Genomic DNA, 14923 nt, shown 5'->3' on the forward strand with positions numbered 1-14923 from the left:
AATGGCTAATGACCTGGTAGTGGGTACGAGGTTGCAGAGGTGAGGTGGGCAGTGTCCGTTCGTCAAGTTTGATGAGGGCAGTCAGTGTGTGGAATTTGCGGCGGAAGATGAGCGATGGAAGACCAAGCTGGGTATAGACGGTACGGTAGGAAGGGTAAGGATTTGGAGTCCACTAAACATTCTGGCGACCCGGTACTGAACAGATTCGATAAATCCAGGGGTGCGTACTGAAATTGGGGTGTATACTTTATTTCAGAAAATACAGCACTGGCAATGCTTAATAGTAAATTGACTTCTTCTTGTGAAAGACTTTGGGACTATCCAATTGTATTCATTGTGCTCTGTTTTGACGTTTGGGCTCGAACCCTTTTTGTCATTCTGCCTGTGAGCACTCCCAAACAAAAGATGATGACGACCGCTCCACATATTACACCCTGGGGATGATGACAGCTATTTCTCGCTGGGGATGCCGACATCTGTTCCATGGGCTCATTAACGGTCTCTGGATGAGCAACCTTAGAACAAGAACACATCAGAATTACCAATGAGACATTATCATAATCAAACAATGACTGCAGGACTAAGGCTACTGGTTCTTGAGTTCAGCTTGAACCCTTTTTGTAATTATACCTGCAAATAGCCCGATAAAAACGCCTAAAAACGTCAAAACAGCTGGAGCGTAACCTCTGCTTGTATAGTATGATACGGCGAACACACCATCAAAATGCGTCAGCATCAAAGGAATGCATTATTGGGGATAAGTATACAATCGGCGAGGCGATGTCACGTTTACACAGTTGTATGAAAGACTGTCGACGGCCAGCGAGCATTGCCCTGACAAGTTCAGCTAAGATGAACAATACAACCTACATGTGCCTCCTGCAAATAAAGACTTGTTGTTACTCTGTGACTGGAGGGTAACCTTAACGGAGGGTCCATAAAATTAAGTCGGTGTGGCCTTATGGAACATTCAGCAACAAATCCTTTACCACAAAAGCTGCATCAGCATTGTAACAGTTAGAGCATGTCTAGGAGTGTATTGTTGTTTCTTACGATTATGTTGATTTTTTTAAAAAACTTTTAAAAAGAAATTATACATTTAATTCATATCGCAAAGTTGAACACCAGATTTCCCAAGTCACAACAGAGCATCTGATTGCGCCGAAGTATACAGACTAGTCCAATGAACTTGTCCTAATACCCAATTTGCAAGTTAATTTACCAGTGCCTGTCCTCCTGAATTTATCACCAAGCATTGCCAGCTGTCTTATATTTATTAAGCACTACCAGGATCCCCCAGACAGACCCCCATGCTGCTTTGGTGTTTCATTGCAACAGAGCAAGAGTATTGTCCTATGACGTTTTTCTTCGCACATATCAGTCAAAGGCAAAAAGCTGCAAATCTAATAAATCCCGGCAGAGGTCGCTTGCGTACGGCAACACGAAAAGGCAACAACCATTATCACACGTATCCCGGGGTACTCGAACAATTATTGAATATCAATCAAGCAAAAATAGATGGATTATTACATTAAATGGACATTTGAAATGTGGTTGAGAGGAAAAAGCTAGCGGTTTTTGGTCTACATATTACGATAAAATTGGATTTTCTTCATTCTGGCACAACGCGGTGGCCCCCATAAATTTTGGTATAGTCCTCAGTGTCAGCGGTGAATGACCTTTTCACCAGGCACCACAACAATATTTCGTCTGCAGTCGTGACTGTTTGTAAGTGATTTGCATGTGCTATTTCTTTGGTTGCATTTGTTTTTGACAATATAGATATCGGCAGGTCAGTTGCTGGCATGTCAAGGTTATAAGAACGTCTTGCGATGATATTCTGTAAAACGCACGTTACACAAATCTTCCAATATGTGATTTGTGGGAGGGGGGTTGCATGGAGTGGGCTGGAGTGGCATTCAAAATGTTGTCCTATCCCAACTCTGTATTGTATCATATTAAAGAGATACATCAGACATATTTGACACATCAACACAGGTTTGACGAATGTCAATACTAGATTTTTTTTTAAAATTGCTTACGTGTGCACCTGTTATCCTTGGATTCAGATTGTGCAGTTCTTGATGGTGAAGTCCAGAGGTGCCAGATTTTGACTGCAGTCGCCCTTGGTCGTCACAGAAGAACTTCCAGGATGTTCAACCCAGTGGCTTCAATAAGAAGACTGGGTCCCACAGGAAAGATCATTATCGGCTGGTAGGGTTAGAAAGACGTTCTTCTTTTGTTTCTTTTTGTCTCATCTTTGCATGTTTGTGGCAGTTTGCCATAGATTAAATAAATTTATCTTGATAAAACCTCTTTGGATTAATCCCCCTTGGAGCTGGATTCGGAGCTTTATACAAGGCTTCACAGATGGATCAGTCCCGTGCCTGGGCAAAGTGAATAATAATTCACGACTCCTAGTATAATTGTAGCCTAAAATGTCAATCATTGCTAGTGTCTTACTGAAGCTACAAATGTTACTAGTAGTTAAAAGAAAAATGCAGGCTTATGATAGGTAAAGGTGATCTTGTCTTGTATGTTCACAACTCGATGGGAAAGGGCGATCCTTTCTTTCCTGAAATTCATTTTTTTACATTACGTGTTGATTGTTTTATAAACAATGTTTTTATTTGTTTTTCAGGGTGACAATAATGCCTACAGCAATCATTTCCTTCATTCTTGTGAAAAAGCATGTCGACAGGAATCGACTGGAGATTCTTCGCAGCAAGGCGCGGATGAGAGGGGTGGAAGAGAGGAACCTAAATGAGCTACGGAGTAACAGAGGAGGCGGCATACAGTAGATAAACATTGTACGATATCCGACCTGTTTCCAGCTTTAATGGTTTTTGCGTTCATCTCATTGTTTTGGAGCCTATGATCATTTGTGGCATATGAAAATCATCAGTTCATTGTCACGAAAATCAATTTTTTAAGGACAGGATGAAATTTTTGTCTGTACCAACAAGTGAATTTCGTCCTGGGATAGAGGGACTGGTCCACGAGACAGCCCTGCACCATATTTTGTGCTTGCTGTGGGGTGAAAGTTCTCATTGTCATCCCATGGGACAGATCTGAAAGTGAAATATTCCAATGACAGTGGACTGTCTGCATGACAGGTGATGCAATAAAACTACCTTCTGATGGGACTTTGCTGTGTACATTTTTTACTATTTATTCTTGAATTCTAGCTATAGCCTTGCCACTTGGCAATTCGATGCCTTGTTGTAATATTTCTTAACATAGAAATAACATTCTAGTTGAACTATGACATTTTATCACTCAGTGCTTCCCTATATCATTGACCCCCATGTCATAGTGACAATATGACCAGGTCTCTAACATTACATTACCTAGCAATTCAACAGCACCTCCTGTTGGGCTGAGGTGGTACTGCAACTGGCATGGTCTTGACCATCAACATGTACATAAGTGCATTCCATAACCTCCTTGGCGCAACAAAGGGAAGTATCCAAAGCTTTTTTGGTCATAAAGAATAAGTATTCTTTAACTGACAGATGAAAACCTCTATCATGAATGTATTTTTAAGAAACATCTTGTACAAGAGCGGTAACCAAACACAGAATGGTTTATCTTAATCAATAATTTGAGCTATTTCTTCTGTTAAACCAAGGACATTACATTGTGGTCCCTGGTTGAACAGCATAATTCATTCATAATTTTTTTGTTCTTGTGCAATTATTCACTCTCCTTTATGATTCTTCTTAGTTCATGTCTAGTAATATACCTTTTTTTATTTTTTTACAACTTTCTGAACCACAATCAACAACACTATATTGTTATATCAACAGACAAGGGGAATACACCAATTGTGATGAATTGGGAAGATCACTTAATCGCTAGCCATGCTCAATAATTCATAACGCTACAACATGTGCCAAGTTGAAGTGCCATGTTGTATTACACATTGTCTCCTTGCTTTACTGCCTGGGCTGTTTTTCTGTGGCTGTCTTGCCTTGCTTTATTGGAACCATGAACTATATGGTGTATGTGGTCTCTTTACGTTTTCAGTATCATCAGTATGTAACATTACAAATTAGATTAAAAGGATTTCATATACAGGTACATTGGAATGGATAGTCTTCCCTAATGCCTTGGAAAATTGTGACTTGTGTTATGGTTGTTTGACAGAAAATTTAGATGCATAAATACCTGAAGGTTTGGGGATGCTATATTATTTTCTTTTATCAAAGAATCCTTCTGTCTTGTCTGCAAACATCATTTGCCCACTATTCCATCAGCCAATTTCAATGGGATTAATGTTACACGTATGTTTGAATTTGATGGGTATCTGGGAATGTCAATAAAATGGTCTAGAAAATCTTGTTGAATAATTGATATTGCCCCAATAGAGCAAGCAGGTGATTGCCCCATGGGCTGCTAATTAGATATAAAGCATGTGCCAGGGAATTACTGTAACCTGTGGATCTTTACCACTTAGAGTGAGTGCGCACTCATATAGTCGTTAATGGGAGCCTTGGGCAACAAAAAGTCATAGGATGGGAGATCATATGACAAGTCTCTCGCTTTATGTCTTGCAATGAAACACCACAGCAGCGTGAGGGTCTGTATGGGGGGATCCTGGCAAAGCTAACAGTAAATATAAGCCGGGCAATGCTTGATGATAAATTCAGGAGGGCAGGCATTGCTCAACAGTAAAATAATTTGCAAATTCGGTTTTAGGACAAGTTCTTTGGAAAAGTCTGCATACTTTGGTAATTGTTACAATCAGATGCTCTGACTTGGGCAATATGGTGTTCAAATTTGGCATATGAATAAAAGGTATTATTTATTTTCATAATTTTTGGAGAGAAATATTGACAAAATCTTTTGAACTTGCTTTTTGTGGAAAAGGATTTGAATTGATTGCCCTTTAAACTTTTAAAAGACCTTTAAAATGGGCTAATTTCCCATGAATTTTCCACAAACGACAAAAGAAAGGCGCATTTTTCCAAGAAATGCTTAAAAACGCTTTAAAGCGTGTCTTGTAGTAGAATCCTAACTTTTATCAAACCGACTTTTATATTGCAGCGTTAGATAACGTCCTTGGTCTGTTCCACTGATTTTCCACCTGTTTCAATACCGGAAATGGGGCCTAAACACACACATGTAAGTCCGCAGATACAATAAAGTTCGACCGATCACAACCCTGTAGTTGACGTAATATACGGGTAGAAACTGACTAAAACCTTATAAAGTATAGATAATTATTTATTGCTTTATAGGATTAGCATGCTACGACTCTGAGCGCAGAATGATAATTAAATCCTAATCACCGGAAGATGAGTTTCTGTGTCTCCCTCCGCATCTCGTTCCAACATGGCGTCCGTGCGACGTGTCTTGTCGGCTGTCGCCGTCAATTCTGTCTTCCTCCTGTTGCTAGCAGGGCTGACCGTGCAGGAGGGCGAACAGGTAAGTTCGGTGCCGGTTTGTTCGTCAGAATTAAACATTCACCGCTTCTAAGTACCTCCATGTTTCCCGTGAATCGCTGTGAAAGTAGCGTAGCGACAGGGCGTATGGGATAGGGCCGCTGACCAGTGCCATGTCATCGGCTGTGCAGGCACGTCGTCTGGGGGCCGTGGCCTTGTGATCGCCGGGGTCAAGAACGCTCACAACAAAAGTTTCCTTTTCTTCCTCCCAGTCTACCTTACCAACCCAAATTAGATGATACCGTGACAAGGCCCAAGATTACCGTGTACTGTTTAGTCTGAAACTCGTGCCTACGCCTAGCTCGGCGTTTGCGTGTACGTGTAACGTTACATAGGTTTGTAGGAACTTGCAGCAACGTGCGTAAAACAGAACCTGAATATTACGTCACGGTAGACGATTGAATGAGTGTTTGAATGAGTGTTTTTCTCTTATCACCTGCAGAATGTATTGGCAACACACTCTATGAGTCTATTTTCATGTCAATGGTTTGTTGTTTTACACCATGTTTAGGCTGTAGCAACATATTTCACATAATTTTTTACCTTGCAGATTACTAGTATCTATGAGTCTGACCCCTTTTATACCGCGATTCATGAATCAGGATTCACCCAGGCACAGGGTTGATCCCAAAACTTAAAATCTGGTCAGAACTGTCTGAATCAGGCTCCAAGGAAGGGTGGGATAATCCAGACCCGATTCAGGAGGTGGATTCGGCGGACTGACATCAGAATCAATCCTGTGCCTCTGTGAATTCCCGTTCATGAATCCAGTTCTGCACAGCGGGAATGAAAACCTTGGTCTTGTGTCTCACTGCTTGGATATCACCCTGTTGTTGTGATATCGGATTTGCATGATAATTCCACACGTTTTACCACCATTTGTATTCATGAACAACATGCATGTTATCGGACTTCATATTACCAGGGATCAAGGGTCTGTCTCATATCTGATCAACAAAGTCTGGGATCAATGACGGATGCTCTCTTCCATTTTCAGGGTCAAGATGCCAAATGTCTACAGAGATTGGCCATTGAGATTATCAGTATACAGTTGTATATAAAGTTAAGGGAACGCAAATTGCTCTCAAGGTACAGCATGTAAATGATATTAGAAACGTATTAAGGTTCTGACACAATAATCAGTGTGCGAGGAATAGTCATCTGAAATTTGGTTGTTTTGAGGTATAACGTTAATGCAAAGTGATATCGTTCTTGACTTTTTGATTTTATACTGTTTCAAATAGTACCAGCTGTAACTGCATGAAAACTGGTAAAAGTCTTGTTGGACAGAAACTCTATGGCTCTATTGGTTCCCTGGCTTGTGATAGGCCATAGTGATTTGATTAACTGGATGACCTCCCCTGGGGACCCTAAAACTGATATGCTGTTGTAGACAAAAAGTTAAGCAACAAAAAAATATCTGGACAGTTGGTCAGCAAGATCAAACAAATGACCGAACACACATAACATGGTATAGCAAACATTGAATTATTTACTTTTGTTCCTTCAGATCTTTGACTTTTAAAGACTTTGCTCATTAGTATCTGATTTCTGATAGCTTGTTGCAATTTACAGTCTATACTTGCAGCTTCTTTGTACAATCTACAGCATGGCCACATTTTTTTTTACGTAGACGAACATTGATGTCGATGGATTGCCTGGATATCATCCTTACAATCAAGTCAGTGTGGCCTTACAGTGAAGCTACTGACGCCAAGCATGATAAAATATCTTGTCTGTCTCACAAAAAGTTACCCTGCACAGTACATATATTATAGGATTCTCCATTGACACGTGGAGTTTTTGCGTGTATCCTCCCTTTCTTATGTAAACAAACTTAACACCTGTTCTAAAAAAATTTCTTTGTCATTCAAGGTTGTATTCAAAGTAAGATAAACAACTTGCATTTGTATGTCAAAAGTAGATATACCAGATACGAGATGTCAGCAAATTCACTGAAATAGAATTAGTTAATTATGCAGGTCTAATTTAGCAAAGGAGTAAGGAATCCATACAAATATATTCCAGTTCAAAGAAGGAATTAGATAGAATTGATAGATTACTCATCTTTATCATCAAGAGTGAACTGACAGAACAACAACAAGTAATGGGAAAAACTGGTTGGACAAATGTGTTAAACATAACATATTCCAAGGACACGGATGTCATAAGGTTCCCAGGAATGGTATAACCTAATGCCCAGTGTACATGATGTTGGTCATTGCACAGCTGGTGAGTCCATTCTGTACCCATTACTTCCTGTTTGGTGGTATTGGATGGAACAGACATGTACAGCTTCCCAAGGTCTCATACGCCCATTGGGCTGTATCACTGGGTTTAATGAGAAAATACACATATTTTATGGACTCATGTAATCTAAAACAGTTTTTTTCTGAACATGTTTTGCTTTCTATTGTAAGCACCCTTGAAAATATGCCCCCAAAATTGAATGGATGAAACAATATTTACGACATTTATAACTATAATTAGTCAATGTCCGCAAGAGGCCCTGTTGGACAAGAAAGTGTATACGTACCAAAATTGCTCAAAGGCTGAAACTTTTCTAACTGATCCTGTCATTAATAAACAAGGTGGGTTTGCTGAAAAGGAATTTACAATTGACACAAGCACATGCGCTTTGGGCCTAATTCTAATTAGACATGATTCTTTTAACTTAATTAAGGTTACCCCTCAGAGTAATACAAAATCAAACCTGCAGTAGGCTGCATACTGGCCGTACTGGGTAGTTATACCCCATTTAAACATAATATATACATAGCACTAGCCCAGCACATAGCATAGCCTGCAACTTGTTTAGACTGATTTGTGACAGACAGTAGATCATGTGACTAGACAAACATTAGGTCTAGTCTGCAGTCAGCATGATACATGTATACAACCAACTGTGTGGTGTGTTCTCAAAGGGGTGTGCATGTTTCCATCTGTCAGCTTCCTTTATGGTACTGTTGAAGGCGCTTGACAATATCAAATATTTGACTGTATACTACTGGTTTTGAAGTGATGTTATGTGACTGCCTACTAACTCACAGGTTTATGTCCCAGTGCTTTGAATGCCGTACCGATTTACATATTATTAGTCACATTAATATCCAATCATTATGAGTTAGACTTTGACCTGCTCAAAAGTATTTTTCCCTGTTACAGTTACATATTGATATTGATTTGTTGTGCCAATTCATTCTAGTGACACTGAAGAAGATGTCTGATGGATGATGCTCAGAATGCCTGGAAGCAATCTCTGTATCTCATCCAGTCATAGAGATTGATTTGTCTATAGATGTTGTTTACCTAGATGTCTAAGCTTTTTGTTCTTTATCAGTAACTGATTTCTAACCATGTGGTGATTGTGCAAATATTACAGCCTCAGTTGTATGTCTATTATTGATATGTCATTCACTCTAACTGGACGAACAATTGTATGCTTGCCAACATACAGAAACTGCGTGTTGGGAGTTTGAACCAACCAGGTGGGGCACAGAAGCCACGACGGAAGGCGGCACCTTTGCAGCAGTGGCAGGCAAGGGTTGGTCATCCCGTACCATGTTAGACTCCCAGTTCTCATCACATCATGGAGCTTTATGTATCATTGTGTACCAACTAACCATCCTTGCTCATATCCACCACCAGGTTCCTGCAATAAGCAAGTTCATAGATCTAACTGGGCATGGGCAGGTCAAAGGTGAAGATCCCTGATATATTAACAAATATGTCTGTACATTATTATGCAAACTGACCAACAGAGTCCATCATGTGCCATATCAAAACTTGTATAAGCATGTTTGAGGCAAGAACTACAGTAATGGGCCTTCACCTTTGACAAGTGAACATGCATGGTTGGATCTGTGAATGTACTTATATGAAGAGAAACCACATACATTGTATTTGTCCTAATGACTAACTATAATTTGCTCCATCACAAGAACAGCTACATGTACCATGACATCATCAGTGAGAAACAGTGCCTTGTCTTAACTCACACTTACTTTCCATTTCCAGGATACCAAATAACTTATGTTCCCCTCATACCATTTACAACACCTGTACAATGTAACTTCATGTTCTAACCAAGTCTTGTCCTTACAATATACTAAAGCTGTAGAGAACATTGTAACAGCTGTCATTGTGGTCATTTCAGGCTCTGAAGAGAGTGAGAGATATGCCAATATGATTCCAAAGAATGTGGCAGGCTTTCACCCATTAAGGTTGAAAGTCTGTCACTGTTATGTGTGATAGATTTGTTTTGATCCAGACACTGTCATCAACATGTGAATCTAGCTTGGGCTAGTAGGAATTTGGGTCACTTTCAGGAAAAAGTTGTTAATCAATACTTGTATATACGGTCAAACCTGCATGTGCAAATGACCACCTTTAGACTTTACGTACCTGGCCTATGTGACTACTTTTTCACGGTCCCTTACATAATTATTGCTATTGACAAGTATCAAGGATCCAGTCTATAGTGACCACTGACTATCTGTCCACAACATAGACCAGATTTTATAGTTTCCTTGGTCTTCTTGGGCAGGTTTGATTATATATATGTGCATATATACATGTAATTAACTTGGCCACTCTGGTAAACCAAATCAGCACCAGCACTACTGTAGAACAAAGCAGTTTTGTCAAGCTGGGAAAGGTGATACTGTTCAACCTTGACTGAAAAAAGAGGATATTAGAGATACCCTTCTCAGTACCACAGCTGTTTACAGTTTCTGTACTGGTAAGGACAACTTACCGCTTGAGTACAACCAGTATGTGGTTGACTCAGTTGTGGTCACAGCAGCCACATTGGGATCCAGTCAAAGTAGAGCTATGGCTGGGTGGAAATCAGTATGTTAGTTGTTACACAACAATATGTTAAAAATTATAATTTTATAGTATTGTTTTACATTTTTTTGAAATGTAAATCACTGTTATTTCTCAGATATATAAGTCCATACAATACAGTGTGTACAAATCAGTATGTTTAAGTCATCATAAAACTTAGGTGTACAATTTTTATAAAATGTTGTTTGTATGTAACATATTTCAGATACCACCCCAAAATGTGCCGGTCCAGCAACAACCAATACAGCAGCAGCAACAATTACAGGGACAGCAGGCTCTACAGGGGCAGCAAGCCCAAGTTCCGCGGGTCCAGGCATATAATGTCGTACCCCAGCAAATGTTACAGCAGAATGCTGCCATGCAGCCAAAGGTTCCCAACCAGCCAAACATTGTTCCCCTGCAGCAAAATCCCGCTGCCAATCCGCCAAACGTGCTCGCACCTCTTAACAATGCTGGCCAACAAAATGCACCACTCGGACAGGTTCAGGGAATCAATCAACAGGCAAGGATAACCACTGTAGTGATACCATGTCTCTTTTTGCACCTTCCTTCTATAGATAAAGGTCCACATTGACTTACTAACACCATCTGTATACGTGTGTGCATGTGTGTGTGTATTACGACAGTGCACTGTCATGCGACTTTCATTGTAAGGAACTTAACAAGCAGGCCCCTCTCTGAAAGCTTGCATGACCAACACCGAGGTCATCACATGATGGTTTGTGAAAAGACAATTGCACGAAGCTCTGATCCCTCTTTAGACACAGAAAAATACCATCGCTGGTGACGTCGCAGTCAACAATATTTGCCCATCTTTTTATTTGTGTAAAGTGGGCCTTATCATTTGTCGTCCCATCAGTCCCAAGCCAGTTGTATGATGTATGATACTGCTTTGCGCAGGGACAGAAACGGTATTTTTCTCTGAAAGCTTCGTATTTTGCCAATCCAAAATTGGTACAAATGTACATGCAAGATCTATCCATGGCCTAACAGCATATCTGCCTACACAGCGCCGGTTTCCCATTACCGCTGTCCCTTCTGATTTCTGTGTGCAACGTACAAATTGGATGCCGGCATGCCCTCACAACGGGGGGAGGTTAAACCATTTTCTGGACGTGCGTGTAGGTGAGAGGTGCTTGCTGAGATAACACCTGGCCAGGGCATGCTTCATGTACTTACCAGTAACCCAACTGGGTGGGATTGCTTATGTATCAGCTGTGGCGGGACTTAGTACTCTCATTTGTACACCAGCAGACCAGCAAGTGTACAAGCTTACAAATTGATGTCAACTGAGAAGGGATCTGCTGGGCTTAGGGTCTGTTGTAGTTGAGGCCAGATGGAATCCTGTCAGAGAATATAAATTTCTGTTTGTGAACTAGTTTACATTTTTGGCGATGCCTCAGGAGCGCGCCTAATAGTATGTATGTTCTATGTCTTTTTGTGACTTGATGGATGGAGGTTCTGGTAATTACATGTTTCTGGAATGTCACCAACAGTTTGGAAGCAGATTTGCACTTTTTGAATCACATACCTTGACCTAAGCACTATACTAACTAACTAACTTACAAACTAACTAACTACTAGTATCTAACTAACTGCCTTTTTTCCATGCCTAACACAACACTTTCTTCTTCAAAGCTGTTTGTGATATGCAAGGCTATTGTGTTATGTAGATAGTTCTATTTATATTGTTGGTGACTGTTAGAAGGATTATTACACAATGTAGTTGGCTGGATGCAATGTCACCAGGTCAAATTTGTTGAGGTTATAACACGTAGCACATACAAGTATGGAAAATAAACTGCAGCGTAGCCTGGATACCAGCCTTTTTAATACCTTTAGTACGCTCTCTGGGTCACTTTCCAAGTCAAGATGGGAACCGATTGAGAGAGTGTAATGAAGCTAAAAAAGCTTGCAAAAGTTACGTCCAGGCAACCACAATCTCCTTCAACATGCACCAGCCAGATTGATATGATCCAATTCATATATACATGTATCCCCAGGTGGCCAGACAAATGACATTTCTTTGTTGATGTCCATAGTCATGACTTCTGTGGAAATTGGTGGACTGAAAAAAGGATTGGTTCAGACTCCATTGTAAATTTTTCTTTTTCTCAAACATTTGTCTCTCCTTAAAAGAAAATGTGTATTTATGTCGGGGCATTGAGGTGATTTTGATGTTATCCCCTTGTATACATGTTCATTCTCTACAGTATAAGTCCAATGAGTTCAAGTAATACAGTTTGGCTTATGATATTAACAAGAAGTTTCTGAAATAAGTCATTTCATCTGTCTGGTCTATTAGCTCCTTTGGCGTGTATCTTTGATATCATTTTGTGCAATGTCAAGGGGAGCTGCTTTTATATGCCATTAAAACTTGTGATGGTTTATAGTATCACAGATGCTTTCCCTATGTGTGGTATTGTACTCTTGCTATATACTGTAATTGCTTTTAAGGCATGAATATGGTCTCAGCTAACGGTAGCGTTCATGTTTGTCATCAGGGAAATAACTTGGATCTTGGTGGCGGTGGTGTTGGTGGGTTTGCTGGTGGATTCAGGGACGGGGGAGAAGATGTTAGAGATCAAGGTCAACTCGACCTTCATCCCCTTCCCGGAAAGGTCGCCGACATCGTTGAACGAAACAAGAAACTTGTTCAACAGGTCCAGAATGTGAAGGACGAGGGAATGCTGCCGGAGGTGCCAAAGATCCCGCCCAGGGCTCGCAACGACCCCCAGATGAGGATGAAGTTGGATGGAATCCCGCAGAAGTTGGCGGCACCCGCGGCAGCGAACCAGCGGTCCGGCGGGAAGGGACACATGCGGATTGCGGACAACCTTGCTTGTCGGGAAGACGTCCAGCGACTTTGTGCACACAACGTGAGGTCAAACAACTTCGCCATTCTTGACTGCTTACAAAATGACCGACCGGTAAGTACATGTACATGTTCCTTGTTAAGCCCTGGTCACATACATCGTACTTTGTACCATTGATAGCTTACTCTGTAAATAGCACGATGATCACGGTAAATGGCAGGTAAATTGTAGGTAAAATCAGCCATCGCAGAGCATTGTTCAAAATTTTTCCAACGTTGTTCATTTTTTCACTTGTCTTTTTTGGATAGCCACCTAAACACTGCTATGCTTCTTTAAACGACCAAATGTGGATCTAGCTGTTGATTGTTATGTCCTCTTGTTAGTGAAAAAGTATCCATTTGGCAACCCTACTCCAGAGACAGACTATGGCCGAGATCTGATCTAATTATGAACCCACGACTTAACCTACTATTCACCACGTGTATATAGTCATAGAAAAATTTTGATCATCACCTGCGTGTGATGCTGGATAGCCCACATGGAAAATTTAGCGTTAAATGCAGGCTCTTCTATGGGCACGCTGTTCTCTGGTTGCCCGATGGCTAATTTTATCTACAATTTACCGACGATTTACTGACATTGATGTAGGTTAGCTTAAAAACCCCAATCGTACGTTGAACTACAATGTTTGTGACCATGACTTTATATACTTATACTGCTTATATTGCTCCCAATTTTACCTATATGTACGATGTACGCCGTTATTACCGCATCATTAATGAAATCGTCATCATCATCGATGTACGTGACAGGGCCCTTACTGCAATTGTAAACAGTGACTTTTCTTGTGGCTGTTCCTGTATAATGTATATGCAAGGACTGGCCATAAGCCAAAACATAAATGGTATGGCTGGACAAATGAATTAATCATATGCTCCTGTGACACTAGTTCAGCACAGAAATTCAGGTATCAAGCACAGATCACGGGTTTAACACACACGACTGTTGGACATTGCCATATCACATACATGTTGGGTAGCTTAATCCTAAAGCATAGATAACAGATGCTGTTCATGATGCTGTGGGCGGTTTTAAACTCCGTCAAGAGCAACACATTCGTTTTAAACTCTGGGGCAGTTTTAAACTCTGTCAAGAGCGACACAGTAGTTTTAAAACTCTGGGGCAGTTTTAAACTCTGTCAAGGGCAATACATTAGTTTTAAACTCTGGGGCAGTTTTAAACTCTGTCAAGGGCAATACATTAGTTTTAAACTCTGGGGCAGTTTTAAACTCTGTCAAGGGCAATACATTAGTTTTAAACTCTGGGGCAGTTTTAAACTCTGTCAAGGGCAATACATTAGTTTTAAACTCTGGGGCAGTTTTAAACTCTGTCAAAGGCAATAAAGTAGTTTTAAACGCTGGGGCAGTTTTAAACTCTGTCAAGAGCAACACAGTAGTTTTAAACTCTGGGGCAGTTTTAAACTCTGTCAAAGGCAATGCAAAAGTTTTAAACTCGGGGGCATTTTAAACTCTGTCAGGTGCAATACAGTAGTTTTAAACTGTGGGGAAGTTTAAGAAAATGTCCTTGTTTCAGATTTTTAAAATCTTGGGCAGTTTTAAACTCTGTCATGGGTAATGCAATATTATTACAGTCCAAATGAAGTTTCCCGAAAGTAGACTTAATGTATGTCTAAGATGACATTTTCCTGAATCGTACTTATTGTTGCATCAAGTCAAACATGTAGAATATATAAAATCTTACAATGTACTTTTTTTCCCTACTCCTACACATAGCTCTTTTCATCTTGTATTC

General features: G+C 40.3%; 1 protein-coding gene and 1 long non-coding RNA gene across 9 annotated transcripts in view; both read left to right on the forward strand.

The window, feature by feature from the left end:
* The first annotated feature begins 1597 nt into the window (after positions 1–1597).
* LOC118418339 lies at positions 1598–4332 on the forward strand. Its single transcript, XR_004831439.1, has 3 exons — positions 1598–1728; positions 2070–2214; positions 2642–4332. It is a non-coding gene; the product is annotated as an uncharacterized LOC118418339 (long non-coding RNA).
* A 952-nt stretch (positions 4333–5284) lies between these two features.
* The window catches only part of LOC118417018 (Golgi apparatus protein 1-like), a 61297-nt gene continuing 51658 nt past the window's right edge, over positions 5285–14923 (forward strand). For 3 of the 8 annotated variants that reach the window (XM_035822342.1, XM_035822345.1, XM_035822343.1), the window contains exons 1-4: positions 5301–5430; positions 8905–8991; positions 10501–10797; positions 12800–13225. In XM_035822342.1, the coding sequence (XP_035678235.1) occupies positions 5338–5430; positions 8905–8991; positions 10501–10797; positions 12800–13225 (903 nt within the window). In that variant the 5' untranslated portion in view covers positions 5301–5337. Of the gene's footprint in view, positions 5431–8904; positions 8992–10500; positions 10798–12799; positions 13226–14923 lie in introns of all 8 variants that reach the window. The other 5 variants (XM_035822347.1, XM_035822344.1, XM_035822346.1 and 2 more) reach the window with 5 other exon arrangements.

This window comes from Branchiostoma floridae, chromosome 6 (genome assembly GCF_000003815.2).
Source record: "Branchiostoma floridae strain S238N-H82 chromosome 6, Bfl_VNyyK, whole genome shotgun sequence".
Lineage (NCBI taxonomy): Eukaryota > Metazoa > Chordata > Leptocardii > Amphioxiformes > Branchiostomatidae > Branchiostoma > Branchiostoma floridae.